General features: G+C 35.9%; 1 protein-coding gene across 2 annotated transcripts; it reads right to left on the bottom strand.

The window, feature by feature from the left end:
* Positions 1-4,667: 4,667 nt before the first annotated feature.
* On the bottom strand, positions 4,668-12,863 carry LOC107598598 (proline-rich transmembrane protein 2-like). Of its 2 annotated transcripts, none has more exons than XM_016289990.1 (5): positions 12,835-12,863; positions 10,493-10,785; positions 7,231-7,541; positions 6,079-6,208; positions 4,668-5,374 (listed from the first exon to the last, which is right to left on the bottom strand). In XM_016289990.1, the coding sequence occupies exons 2-5, from the start codon at positions 10,719-10,721 to the stop codon at positions 5,358-5,360; spliced, it is 687 nt and encodes a 228-aa protein (XP_016145476.1). In that variant the 5' UTR covers positions 10,722-10,785; positions 12,835-12,863; the 3' UTR covers positions 4,668-5,357. The 2 variants fall into 2 exon arrangements, with proteins under 2 accessions (XP_016145476.1, XP_016145475.1); XM_016289989.1 differs by lacking the exon at positions 12,835-12,863 and adding an exon at positions 11,359-11,596.
* Between the last annotated feature and the right edge of the window lie 2,740 nt (positions 12,864-15,603).

The following is a 15,603-nucleotide window of genomic DNA, read 5'->3' as shown; positions in this document are numbered from 1 at the left end:
ATTTCTGAATATGCACAAACACTTCGACAGGCAGGCTGCCGATGCCGTTGAATATTTACAAAAAAAATAAGTATTACTATACAAAAAGCTGTAATTCGTAGTGCATACAAACATTTAAACGCAACTAGGCTAATAAGGAAGTATGTTGCTTGGCCTAATTCATTAACTGAATATAACATTTATTTTAATACAAAAATGTAGGGTCTGTTTAGTGTCTTACCTAGGCTGCGTTTATTTGGTTAAAAATACAGTAATAACATTTAGTAAGTTATTATCATAAAATTGTAATATAGCCTAGTTTAATATGCTGATTTCCTGCTCAAAAATCTTATAAATCGTAGTTTTTTTAAAAAAACAGATGTGCTAAATTAATAATTTTGTGGAAACGGTGATCATTTTTTTTCAGGATTCTTTGATGAATAGACAGTTCAAAACAACAGCTTTTAGGCCTATTTAAAATAGAAATAATTTGCAATAATATAAATGTCTTTAGTATCATTTTTGATGATTTTAATGCGTCCTTGCTGAATGAAAGTATTAATTCATTTACTTTTTTTTTTAAATCTCACTAACCCTAAACGTTTGAAAGGGAGTATTCCTTGCATTTTGAAATAGTCAACCCTAATAATAACTATTACATATTGTCGCTAATTGAAAAAAAAAAACCTGTGATCTTAATATTTGACAATGTGACATTCTGAAAATAAAATAAGTAAATAATTTTAATATGCTGATTTCCTGCTCAAAAATCTTATAAATCGTAGTTTTTTTAAAAAACCAGATGTGCTAAATTAATAATTTTGTGGAAACGGTGATCATTTTTTTCAGGATTCTTTGATGAATAGACAGTTCAAAACAACAGCTTTTAGGCCTATTTAAAATAGAAATAATTAGCAATAATATAAATGTCTTTAGTATCATTTTTGATGATTTTAATGCGTCCTTGCTGAATGAAAGTATTAATTCATTTTTTTTTTAAACGTTTGAAAGGGAGTATTCCTTGCATTTTGAAATAGTCAACCCTAATAATAACTATTACATATTGTCGCTAATTGAAAAAAAAAAACCTGTGATCTTAATATTTGACAATGTGACATTCTGAAAATAAAATAAATAAATAATAAAAAAAAAACATTTAGACCTTTTTTTATTATTATTTTAGAATGCATTTTTTAAACATCATAAAATTAGTTGCAAAATTCATGCATTTGATGACTCAATTTAGTCAATTTGAGGGCATTGGCAGCTTTCTACCGTGTTGAAATGGCCTAATGTCAGTCAGTCAGTGTCACGCTGGCTAATGAGAAGACTGAAAGTTTGTTTCTCTAGTGTTGGTTCTGGCAAGGTCAGTGGTGCTGCTGTGCGGGGGATGATGTTTGGGTTTTAGTGCTGCATCTGCACTCAACTGCAATAATCTGCACTAATGACACTGCAGGCTGATGCAGCTGTTTATCACTCACACACACACACACACACACACACAACTCGCCCTACAGATGTAGGGCATGGGCCTCATATTGCTCTGGGTGTACTGTAGAGGGTTTGTTTGAGATCTGGGTGTCATACAGTTTGGCTCAGGAATCCTCCACACTTTTGCAGCAGTATTCATTTGTGCTTAGTAATGCAACATCCATCTTAGAAATCCAGCTAATCCAGGATTCTGGAAGAGAAGAGGGAAAGAGCTTGAGAAAAGCTTTTCTTTGCCCCCATGAGTCTGTCAGGATTTCCAGTTGAATAAATACTGAATGATGGGAGTTGTGTTTAGCACAAACGCAGCTGTGATCTCTGCAGTTCACACACTGATCTCATTCATCATCCAGTTCGGTGTGCAGATCATTCCGGCAGCGTTAGATATTTGTCATTGTTGCATGCAGTAGATTTAGAGGGTAGAATGCGGTTCCTCATGAAATATCTATCCCCTCTGGCTGCCTACTACTCCTCTTCCCTTGAGACTTTCTCATTCCACCCCTTCACTGTTTGCTTCACTGCATAATGGTGGCCATTTTTGATTTCTTTCACTCGCTCTCACATTCTGACCTTCTGTTTGTTCTTTCATAAAACATAAATATAAAACATCTATCTATCAGTGTTGGGTCGAAGTCCACCTTGTTATCTATCTAAATGGAAAGGAAAGGACGTGAAGTGAGGTCAAGTATGGTGTCCCATATGCTGGATTTGTGCTCTGTACAACGTTTTGTTTTCATGTTTTATGGGTGGTTTTTATACTGTACAAACTGTATCCTTATGTCTCTATGTCTGTCAGTCTATCTATCATCCTTATGTCTCTTGTCAGTCTATCTATCTATCTATCTTTATGTCTGTATGTCTCTTGTCTATCTATATATCTATCCGTATGTCAGTCTATCTATCTTTATGTCTGTATGTCTCTGTCAGTTAGTTAGTCTATCTATTTATCCTTATGTCTGTCAGTTAGTCTGTCTATCTATCTATCTATCCTGTTCACACACTGATCTCATTCATCATCCAGTTCGGTGTGCAGATCATTCCGGCAGCGTTAGATATTTGTCATTGTTGCATGCAGTAGATTTAGAGGGTAGAATGCGGTTCCTCATGAAATATCTATCCCCTCTGGCTGCCTACTACTCCTCTTCCCTTGAGACTTTCTCATTCCACCCCTTCACTGTTTGCTTCACTGCATAATGGTGGCCATTTTTGATTTCTTTCACTCGCTCTCACATTCTGACCTTCTGTTTGTTCTTTCATAAAACATAAATATAAAACATCTATCTATCAGTGTTGGGTCGAAGTCCACCTTGTTATCTATCTAAATGGAAAGGACGTGAAGTGAGGTCAAGTATGGTGTCCCATACGCTGGATTTGTGCTCTGTACAACGTTTTGTTTTCATGTTTTATGGGTGGTTTTTATACTGTACAAACTGTATCCTTATGTCTCTATGTCTGTCAGTCTATCTATCATCCTTATGTCTCTTGTCAGTCTATCTATCTTTATGTCTGTATGTCTCTTGTCTATCTATATATCTATCCGTATGTCAGTCTATCTATCTTTATGTCTGTATGTCTCTGTCAGTTAGTTAGTCTATCTATTTATCCTTATGTCTGTCAGTTAGTCTGTCTATCTATCTATCTATCCTTATGTCTCTGTCAGTTAGTCTATCTATATATCTGTCTGTCTATCTATCCTTATGTCTGTGAGTTAGTCGATCTATCCTTATGTCTGTCAGTTAGTCTATCTATCCATCCATCATCTCTATCTATCTGTCTGTCTGTCCTTATGTCTGTAAGTTAGTCTGTCTATCTATCTATCCTTATGTCTGTATGTCTCTGTCAGTTAGTCTATCTATCTATCTGATGTTTGTTCCTTGTGGATTTCAAATGCAGCAATTCTAAGCAAGGATTTGAATCATTAGTAAATAAAAGTGACCTTTAAAAGTCAAAGTTTCTGTGCTCTTCTTCTCCTGTATCTTTCCACTGTGACCAAGAACATGAATAAATTGACAGCCCTATATATAACTCAGTTTTTACACAGTTTTCTCCATGCTGTCTTCAGTATGTCCAGTCTAATTCTCACGTCTCACACACCTGAAGAGAGGCAGATGGTATCCCTGGCAACAGAAGCTTCAAACTTAGTCCCACTAATAACTGAGGACAAAGAACAATCCAGCAGTCAGACAACAGAGAGAATTCACAGCTGTTTCACATCCTTTATTCGGTTTCCCTGCGGAGGATACATAGAGGGAAAGAGTGCTTCTTACAAGCCCATCAAAATATTTGAGAAAGAAGGGTGCATGCAGAAATAAGTACACAATGTTTGTAATAGCTAAATATTTCATACGTTCCAGCTCTTTATCATTCTATCAGGGTGGATTGAAACAAGAATGTTTATGTATTCTCGTGTGCCAAAAGGGTATTAGGAAAAATAAAGGGATGTATTATAAACCGTTTTTAAAAAAAGATATAAAGAAATGCATGGATTTAACCAACTGGACCTACCATAAATATAATCATGTATCACAAGTTTTCTAATATAGCATACGCAGTACCATTTGAATCTAAACAGAAGTGAAATGCACAAAAGCTACATCCCTTCACAACCAGAGAATGATGACATCACTGCGCCTCGTTACAAGCCCATTGTCCCACAAGTCAAAATCTTACATTCCTCTTTATATACAATTCAAAACCTACAGGAGTAAAATCCCCATGAGCTCGACAGTATTACCAGCCAAATGTCCCATTTGGATCTACAGGACGGGTTCATTAACACAACGTCTAATTAATACAATATTGCAATATTCGGTTGTGATTCGTCTACATTTAGCTACAGATATTTCAAATTACACAGTGTATATAAATAACCCAACAACACAGATCAATACAAAGGTTTGCAGCAGACACAGTGTGTTTTTATAAAGATTATAATTTCCAGAAACACTTTTACGATGTGATGAAAATCCATTTTGCCGGTGAGTGCTTGCATATTGCTTCATCAAAATATGGTTGTCCAAAACACAGTTTTAGGGTTGTTAGCTACATTTTGTGCAAGCACGACTACACATGCGTCACGTTCAAGAACAGTCACATTTTCTGGAGAAAAAGACCAATGAAATGAAAGAAGAAAAAAAAAAGAAAGATTTGATTGTCATTTGAAAAAGTTAAATGAAAAATAAAGAATAATTACAAACAGTATCATGATATAAAATTCCAAATGTCTGATGGCAGAAAATAAATATATTTTCCCCCCGTTTTTTAAAATGTAGAGTATACAAGGACATGAAATAAAAAAAGATAACTCTTGTTACTAAGATACAGCATCTCTGCTCTTTACTCACAGCTGATCTTCTCATAAATGGTTCTCTGAAGTTTTAAAACTAACCTGACTGAGGAGATCCACTTCATCTCATGTGAGCCACTTGACAATCTTCAGAGCAACTGATGTCTGATCCTCATCGGTAGGAATAATCTGACAAACCCATGTCTGTATATTGGTTTGACTTGTTTTCTGCTTCTGGAGAAGGAAAAATACTTCAAATCCTCAATGAGTGCGTATGATCGCAGCCAGTCTTTACAGAGCGTGAGCTAGAGTTTAGGTGTGAGAGACTCCACAACAGCCTCGGAGTAAGTGCCAAGGAAACAAACGCAAGAGTAAAACTCTTTTACTCTTTACTCATTGATGTGAGAGACTTCATCTGTTTGAAGGATGACATGTTGGTGGCGTAAATTCCCAAGGGTTCTCTCAGAGAGCAATGTCATCCGATTATCGATTGCTGTCTACGTTGAGATTTCCGTCACCGCAGCAGTGGGGCAAAACAAATGGGCCGTGGTGTTCGGGTCAGTGGTCTGATGTGAAGCTGGGTTTTGTGGCACGCTCAACCCTTTCAGGATTTCACATTAACTGCAAGTCACAGATAAATCATGTTTATATATATATATATACACACACACATCAGAAAGTAATAAATTACTCTGAGCTTTTTTTCCATTGCTTTTCATTGACGTCACTTTTCATAATCCAATCAATTCCCAATGGATTAAATCCAGTCCTGTCCTTTTTTCTTACTAAATGTGCTATTCACTTTGAAATATGTCACATAATGGAAGTAAATGGGTTGCGAGATCATTGATGTTAAATCAGGGGAGAGATTAGATTGGATTCTGTTAGTTACCATCGATGTTTGTGTTCCACTAATGTTTCATACAATAGTGTAAAACATTGGTCTGACACTAGATCAATCTGTTGTGTCATTTGTAATGCATTCATAATTTACTATTCAAGTAATTAAATGCAATCCGTGTAAATGTCTTCTAATCGCCCACAGCTTTGTAGAACATTTTTCCCAACCGTAGAAGAAAAGGCTGAATGTCCACTGGGAAAAAGTAGCAGCATTTAAACACTTCAAAAGAACAGCAAAAGAAAGTAAATCTCCAGCCACAAAGGATTCTCTGCTTCCTGACCTACTTAGATGTCCTATGTATAGAGTTATGATTCAGATAATCCGTTCTGCATAAATATCCAGTATTGAAAAGCATATTTCGTGTGTGACTACGAAGAGGAGAAAGTCCCATGAGGCTCGGGTGAAGAGGTTAGAGACGGCTTACTTGACAGATTCACGGCGCATGCTACGATGATGATGGCTCCTCCCACCAGAGAGACCACAGAGAGCAGCTTGGCCACACGACCCAGTCGTCTCGCTCCGTCTATGTTCCCCTGCTCTAGACTGTTCCGCGACTAACAGAACATGACAGTGAGATCGGAGCTTCCATTAAAGTCAGAAGCATTTTACATATTCAACACTGTAACACACAATGAAAAATTCAGTCTGTTATGCTGAGGGAAAAAAAGATTTTGCATATCCATTTGATATTTCGAATTTTTGAATCACGCAGGTACTGGGCTACTCCGCAGCGGTTCCTACAAGAATCAGTCTGAATATACTGTAAAAACGTATTATAGGCATACCGTAGTGATTCAGGAGAAGCCAAAAACACGGTTTGGAAAGTGGATTCATGATGTACTCGCTCATTTTATAAATTTTGAACACGTTTGAAAGTTATGGACTGCAGCTTTAACTAAAATGAAAACATTTTCATTGATTTATCTAAAAAACATAATTTAAATAAAATGTAGAAACATTTCATTGGGTTTATCTTGCTGTACTTAAATAACTAAAACAAAAAAGAAATAAAACAAAAATGACTAAAACTTTACCTAAAATTAAAATGAAATGTATATATCATTCATAATAACTCAAAAAATGAATAATACTAAAGTTTGATAAAAGGCAAGCTCTTATGACCATATTTTCTATCCGTATGATTTATCATCATTAAAATGTGTATATTTGCTAACTGGCTGGGAACAGACCAAAAATAAAAATAAATAAATAAAAGAAATTATTTTAAAATGATACAAAATCTATATTTTATTATATCATTATTATATCAAAGATATATTATCAGTATATATTATTATATTTTTTATAAATATTTACAAAATGTACATTAACACCGTGTTTGCTAGTCATTGTTAAAATGATATACAGTATATGAAAAGTATATTAGGGACACAAATTACATCCTGCACCCTCAGAAAAAAAGGTACAAAAGCTGTCACTAGGGTGGTACCTTTTCAAAAGACACACATTTGTACCTAACGAGTTCATATTGGTACCTTAAAGGTACATCTAAAGTAGTCTGTGTGTCTTTTCTGTGTGTATATAGAATAACTCAAAGGGACCAAGCTCTACATACCATGACCGAGTAAACAAATCCCACAATGTTGACTGGCCAGACAGGGCAGAAGCAGGCGATGATGGCGAGGATGAGGTAGTCTTTGGGTTTGGAGCGGTCCATCGGGGGGTTGGTGGCGATGCTGGAGTGGCGTGAAATCGAGGGCCGCGGGGAGAACGCTGTGTAGGCGATGGAGTTGGAGCGGCTGCCCATCCGGGTGCGGCCCACATGCGGATGGTGCGAATGAGGGAGAGAATGATGCCGGCGAGGAGGAGACGAGAGAATGGGTTTGGAGGCAGCAGCATCATTCAGGGATGAACAAATCCTATCGGCTGCCAAAAGAAAGAGAGGATGTGAGCAGACAAAAATACTAATTTAATTAGTCACTTGGCACTTACAGAATTCACACAGTACTAGTCAAACGTTTGGAAAAATACAGATTTTTAATGCTTTTGAAAGACTTATGCTCTTATGGTTAACAAGGCAGTATTTATTTAATCAAAAAATATAGTAATGTGTGAAATATCTTGACTATTTAAAACAACTGCTTTCTATTTGAATATACATTTTATAACGTAATTTCTTCCAGTGCTGCAAAGCTGAATTTTCAGCATCATCGCTCCAGTCTTCAGTGGCACACGATCCTTCAGAAATCATTATCATATGCTGATTTGCTGCTGATTATTATCAATGTTAAAAAAAGAAATACTTTTATTTAGCAAGGATGCATTAAATTGATCAAACGTGAAAGTAAAGACATTTATAATGTTACAAAAGATTTATATTTTAAATAAATGCTGTTCTTTTGAACTTTCCATTCATAACAGAATACTGAAAAAAAGGTCAAACAAATAAATGTTTAAAAATGATCAAGCATTACTTATAAGAACAATTATTAATAATTAAACATCCATAATCATTTAGCATCAGTACATTATGAATGATTTCTGAAGGATCATGTGACACTGAAAACTGGAGCAAAGATGCTGAAATGTTCGGATCACAGGAATTCATTCGATTTTAAGAATTCAATGAATGCACTTTTGGTGAGCAAAGAGTCTTTTCCACAAAAATATTAAGCAATATTACTAAAAAAGAATAATGTTTCCAAACATTTGACCAGCAGTATATAATAAAACATTTATTTTATATAATGTGCACATTTATTCAAATAATTTTCTCTTTTTCCTAGCTGTCTGTTATCATTATTGTTTGTCTCTCCATGTTTTCCTCCAAATGTGATGCTGATAGAAACGCCGGATGGCGTGCTCTTGAAACCTACTTTAATTAAACAGCCACCAATGCAATTAGTTCACTAATCTCTGTCATGCCTTTCAGCCCCTCCTGCCAGGAAGCCCCTTTGGCAATTTTAATTAGGATGCACAACTTTAATTTAATTAAGAGTATTTACGACACACTCAGCGACTGTAAAATAAAGGAAATAAAATATCTCCCTCTTAACCTCGAACGAACTGATTAGAGCATCATCGAGCCACAATAAACAACAAAGCGGTCATGGGTTGTTGAGCTCGTCCGCTGCCAGCTCTCAATCATTCAGTGGTTAGTAACAAAGTAATGCCCCTCAGAAGAGCCTGTGCATTATTTACAATGATCGGATTTGCTCTGCGGCAAACAGTGCTGCTAGGAAGTGCTTTCTGAATTAATCATTTTCACTTTTAAAGCCATTTGCTTATAAAATCCTGAAAGAACGCATCATATAATTATATATACATACACAAACACACATATATACATATATAGACACATACACACAAATATACATACACAAACACACACACATATATATACTGTATATACACACACAAATATGTGTGTGTGTGCATATATATATATATATATGCCCCAGATATTTAAAATGTGGGGAAAGAATGTCCCTCTGTACTGAATTGCTCTTTTTTATTTTTTTACCTAGCGTTTGATATATTTAATGATGTTCTATTCTAGGACTGTCTATTTCTGGTTTTAGTGGCTCTACAGTGACTGTAGTGACCTGTAACTGTCAGATTCCTGTATCTATTTTTGAATATGTGGCTAATAAAGCGGTTTTCGGTAAAAAAAAAAAAAGAACTATACTCTTAAAAATAAAGGTGCTTCACGATGCCATAGAAGAACCTTTTTGTCTAAATGGTTCCATAAAGAACCTTCAACATCTGAAGAACCTTTCTGTTTCACAAAAGCTTCTTTGTGGCGAAAGAAGGTTCTTCAGATTACAAAAAGGTAAGAAAGAGATGGTTCTTTAAAGAACCTTGGACTGAATGGTTCTTTGTGGAACCAAAAATGGTTCTTCTATGGCATCGCTTGAAGAACCTTTTGAAGCACCTTTATTTTTAAGAGTGTAGTAAGCTCTAAAAACACTGAACGTGAAGAAAGCTCACCATAACAACTTCTAGACCTGAAAAGGGGATGGTATATCTTGAATTTTCAGCTGCTACAATTTGGTTCAGTGTTGATATGGTTAATTAAGACTATTAAAAATAATTTTAATAAATAATAAAATACAAAAGTAAAAAGAAAACTATAGATGAAAAATGTAAACTTAAAAAACTTTAGTATTAAAATTAATATCTGATACTTATTTGGTTCAGTGTTATTGTTAAACTTAAGCTAAAATAAAATAAAAATAGATACAATTGATCAAAGTAAACTTAAAACTGAAGTGAAAAAAATACTGTATATACATGTGTGTGTGTGTGTGTGTGTATAACAAAATTTACATTTTGTAATGTAATTACAATTAACAATTAAATTAATAAAATTTCACCAAGGGGATAAATAAAGTTACTAACTAATATATATATATATATATATATATATATAATGTGCTTTTAGGCTTTTTAATATATATATAAAAAGCTTAAAAGCACATAATAGATTTATTAAAACAAACTAAAATTAACATAATACATTTTTAAAAAAAAAAGCTCATTCAAATTATACAAATAATACTAAACACCAATTTGGTTTTATATACTTGGTTTTACAGTCATTTAAGTCTTTGTATTTTTGTAGCTGTAGATTTTGAGCTCTGAAAACACTCACTTCATCTCCATTGCTTGCCTGTTTAATTACATGCTACTTTTATAGTCATTATCCTGATTGCTGTATGCAAACGACTGTAGTGTGATTGGCATAGCAGCACCTGAAAGTCCCCAACATTTTCTTCCTGGAGACGAAGCAGATGCTTTCATATCAATTATTCTTATCCCTCCTCCCTCATAAACCCCTCCCAGAATGACATATTATTGACGAATTGATGAACTACCACTCTCGGCTTTCTCCTTGACCATAACGGTGACCTCTCCTGAGCGCCGCGCCTCCTCATTCGACTGCTGGGGGAAAGCAAGGGGGCGCAGACATGGGAAAGAGTCCGATTCGACCCCGGTGGTCCCCGGCTGGAATGTCACAGGGCCCGGGGTCTGGCAGCTCATCGGCTCTCTGTCTTGGGTACAAACTGGAGAGCCCAAGGATGCCTGATGGTACTCGGTTTCCATAGAGACGGCGGAGGGTGCGAATGTCGCCAGCGCTGCGTTGATGTTCAGACGGCGTCCCGTGTGGCTAAAAACAGGAGAAAAATAGTGAGATTTATGTGCACAGGGGATGCATCTCATTACTATCTGCAGTGAGCGCACATAAATGCATGATGAGACACAAACTCACACTCCAGCACATGGTGTCATCAACACACACATCACATCCCTCACAATTCAGCATCCCAGAGCTATCCCCCCCCCCACAAACACAACTCATCTGCTTTGTTAGAAGATCATTTTATCAGAGCAATGGTTTGTTCATTAACAGGCATGCTTGTTTATCTCATTTTAACCTCTTAACCTAGATATGTAGGTCATGAAACTGACCTGGATTACAGACAGAGATGTTATAACATTCATTTTTCCAGCAGAATTAATAAAGATTCTATTAATCGATTGTAATATACTAACAATGCACAGCGTAAAGCTGTTCTTTGTCCTCATGCATCCAATAGCACAGGTGCAATTCACCTATCCAGGTCAGGACGCCCTTTGTTTCCTCATTAAACAAAGGACCGTCTCCCATAGACATTAAAAATCATGCAGACGTTTATTAGTACACGTATCATACATATACATAAATAAACAGCTAACTTACACCTCGCGATTCCAGCCAGTGTGCGCTTGTCTTCGCACGTGCGCTGTTAGTCCATTTGCAAAAACAGTATCTCTAATGAAGATTCGATATTCCGGCGTGTGGCATTAAAACGTGCATTAAAAAGAAAGCTAACGCGGTTGTGTGTTCGCGGATGCTGGGATCAGCACTGGCTGCAGGCTCACACTCACTGGAGGACAGGAGGAGGACGCGCGAGGAGATGAGTAAACTACATCAACTGCGCGCGCTGGAAAACCTGTGATGAGAGAAACAAACACACACGAGCGCCAGCCTCATTATGAAGACTGATTATAGGCTATAATCCACAATCATAGGTTATATTAGCGTGCCCGTGATAATAGCTACACGATACAATTGACAAGCATTTCCACAAAATAAGTAAGCTACGCATTATTACTCAGATACACTGAAAAATAAAGAAGTAATTTTGTAAGGGAAAATTATTAATTACATTTTTGCTATTGTATAGAATAAATTATAAGCAAATGTCAGTTTGTGTGTGTGTGTGTGCAGGGGCGTACATTTCGTCTTACAGTTGGGGGGACAATAAACATAACATTTCTCAAGAGCGATTTTTGAAGGGGACACAAATAATACAGCTAAAATTGTATTTGTAAGGATATGTATACACAGAGGAAAGTTACTGCTATTAGTGCAGCAGGGAGACTGTGCAAAACTAGACAACTTCAGCGTTGAGACAGCGCTCGGGTGCTTTGTGTTCGCCTCAGTGTGGCCAAGTCCGCGGTTTTCCTGCGGTATTGGGCTACTTTATCACTGTTGCGGCGGGTTGAAGCGACCCCAATAACGTGTATTTTAGCCCCCGGAATGCGATTTTTACCAGGGGACCCCTCGACGCGGTTAGTTTAGGTAGAAATTGGGAGGGTTTTGTTGTAAAAAACAACAACCTGGCAACCGTCAAGCAGGTAACGTTATTATTGCTAACATAGCGACTCATCAAAAAATACATCGGCATCATCTGTATTAAAGAGAAAACAATCACTTCATCCGATGTTTAAGTGAATAAAATCGCCTTGACAGCATTACTTACTGGAGTTCCACAATGACTTTGTTCTCTCTGACTGGACTCGTGTGTGTGTGTGTTTGTGTGTGTGTAGGTGATGTAAAAGAGGAAAGCAGGCGTTTGGACCAAAGCACTGTGAGGCAAGGGAGGGGAGACTCAAAATGTTTCTAAGCGGGTTGAAGCGACCCCAATAACGTGTATTTTAGCCCCCGGAATACGATTTTTACCAGGGGACCCCTCGACGCGGTTAGTTTAGGTAGAAATTGGGAGGGTTTTGTTGTAAAAAACAACAACCTGGCAACCGTCAAGCAGGTAACGTTATTATTGCTAACATAGCGACTCATCAAAAAATACATCGGCATCATCTGTATTAAAGAGAAAACAATCACTTCATCCGATGTTTAAGTGAATAAAATCGCCTTGACAGCATTACTTACTGGAGTTCCACAATGACTTTGTTCTCTCTGACTGGACTCGTGTGTGTGTGTGTTTGTGTGTGTGTAGGTGATGTAAAAGAGGAAAGCAGGCGTTTGGACCAAAGCACTGTGAGGCAAGGGAGGGGAGACTCAAAATGTTTCTAAACTTAAAACGCATTTTTACCCCGTTTATGTTGTTTTACTACTTACACAATTATGTAAAGTATAAAACATTGTTATTTACAATACACAAACTGGTTTTTAATAATATGTTTTAATATAACTCCCCCCCCCCCATCCCATGTGTGTGTGACCTTGGATCACAAAACCAATCACAAGTAGCACAGGTATATTCTAATAGCCAAAAATACATTGCATAGGTCAAAATGATCAATTTATCTTTTATGCCCAAAATCATTAGGATATCAAGTCAAGATTATGTTCCATGAAGATATTTTGTAGATTTCCTACCATAAATGTATCTAAACTTAATTTTTGATTAGTAATATGTTGCTAAGAACTTCATTTGATCAACTTTAAAGATGATTTTCTCAATATTTAGATTTTTTTGCACCCTGATTCCAGATTTTCAAATAGTTGTATCTCGGCCAAATATTGTCCTATCCTAACAAACCATACATCCATGGAAAGCTTATTTATTCAGATGATGTATAAATCTCAATTTCAAAAAATTGACCCTTATGACTGGTTTTGTGGTCCAGGGTCACACACACACACACACACACAGAAGTCGTCAATATTTGAAGTGGATCAAAACCTTTCTTCAAAGTTGTCCTAAAACCAAAATGCGTTCTTGTCATAAGACAACTTTGATGAACTTTTTGATCCACTTCAAATGTTGACTACTGTGTGTGTGTGTGTGTGTGTGTATATATATAGCCCTCAACTTTGATGAACTTTTTGATCCACTTCAAATGTTGACTACTGTGTGTGTGTGTGTATATATATATAGCCCTAAAAAAAAAAAGTGTAACCCTATACTGTAAAAAATAAATCCATTTTAATAACCATCTGTACTGCTAAAAAAATGGCACCTTTGGAACTAAAAAAAGCAAACAACTAAAGTTTTTTTTTTCTTTAAATGGCATATACTTTTACTAATTTGCGGTAAAAACCTCTCAAATGTCACGGTTTTCTTTTTTACTGTACATTTAATTTTATTTCAGTTTACAGTGATCAACATAAAGGGGGAAAAAAATCAATTCTTTCCATTAATTATTAAAGCAGTCATTATCTCCGAGAGTCAAATTTCTTTTCTGCCTACTGAAAATGGTTCCAAACACTATAATGAACAACAATGAAAACGTGCATGTGAATGTAGCTCTGGTCTAATTTATGTCCTGCAGTTCAGTGATTGGCTGCTCTGGTCTGCTGCAAGGATGTCAGACTGCTTGAAGGACTGCGTGAGAGTAATGAAGTGCTGCTGACTCATCCACTCACCAACGACACATTTACATTCTCGATCAGCTCAAAAGGCAAATACCGAATGACAAATCAAGGATATACAGAATCCTCAAAGAACATGGACATTTAAGCCTTAGCTAAAATGCTTTACTGCAGTGGATTAAACACCAAACCAAGGGGATTCATTTGACAGCCACTTTTTGCAGAAATGTTTTAAGTTTTAAAACAATATAGTAGTAGATGAGATTGAGAATTATTTTTCACTGGAGAAACCAATAATATAGATAGAGGACTTGCAGTTCAGGCAAAACAATGGTTTGAAGTTAAAAACATCTTAATGGATTTGTTTCTTATAAATATGCAGGGTTTTGCTTCACAAGACATTAATTGATCGACTGGTGTGGTGTGGATTATGATGTTTTTATCAGCTGTTTGGAATCTCATTCTGACGGCACCCATTCAACAATCTGGGAAGAAAAAAAAACCCTCAGAGAGCTTCTTTATGTGATGGTGGCATTTATTTGGTGCCACGAACACATTTTTTGCAATGATCTCTCAAATGTGGTGATCAAACACTTATAATGGTGACAGAGGTATGTAAGGGCATTTAACAATAAACTTTACTATCCAAAATGAGTGACATCAGTGCACTGAACAGTAAAGTTGAAGTTTATTCAACTCAATTCAACTTTATTCCGTTGAAGTTGATTTCACTGATTTGCACTACTGTCTTCACACACAGACGAAACTTACTAGAGAAGTGTGAAGTGTGACATAATATAGGGGAGTGTGATGCACAAAGTAACGAGGGTTTAGTTGTAATACATGTGGTTTGAATATTTATTTTACCATAGTAAAATGTAAATTCTGTCTTAAGTAAATTTATCTCAGTTTTTATTCTTCATTTAAAATTAGACAAATCTGCTATTATTTTAATCTCCAATCTGAATTAAATTAAACTGAAAACCTTTCATTTTCCACATTTACGTGATTTCCTGCTCAAGCCATTTAATCATTCGCATTTTGAAATATCGGTTTTGTTCAAATTACTTTTGTATAAGAAATTAGTTTACATTGGCAAAAGTTAATTACACGCTTTTATAAAAAAAAAAAAAATAATATATATATATATATATATATATTATCAAAATATTTTAGTTTGTCTTTTATATTTTTTTCATTCGATCAGATAAGATTTTAAGCTGTCATATGGTCAAGTTACAACGTGCCCCTCAGATGTTACAATGTGTTCCACCTACAGGGCATGTTGTCACATTTCTTGAGGGTAAATAAAAGAAAAACTTATACACTGCAATTATGAAACAAAGCGACATTTGTACTAGACAAGTGTAAAATTACTGTGGG

This window comes from Sinocyclocheilus grahami, unplaced genomic scaffold (genome assembly GCF_001515645.1).
Source record: "Sinocyclocheilus grahami isolate Dianchi unplaced genomic scaffold, SAMN03320097.WGS_v1.1 scaffold253.1, whole genome shotgun sequence".
Taxonomy (NCBI): domain Eukaryota; kingdom Metazoa; phylum Chordata; class Actinopteri; order Cypriniformes; family Cyprinidae; genus Sinocyclocheilus; species Sinocyclocheilus grahami.
The sequence above is the reverse complement of the archived record's forward strand: the minus strand, read 5'-3'. Positions and strand labels throughout refer to the sequence as shown.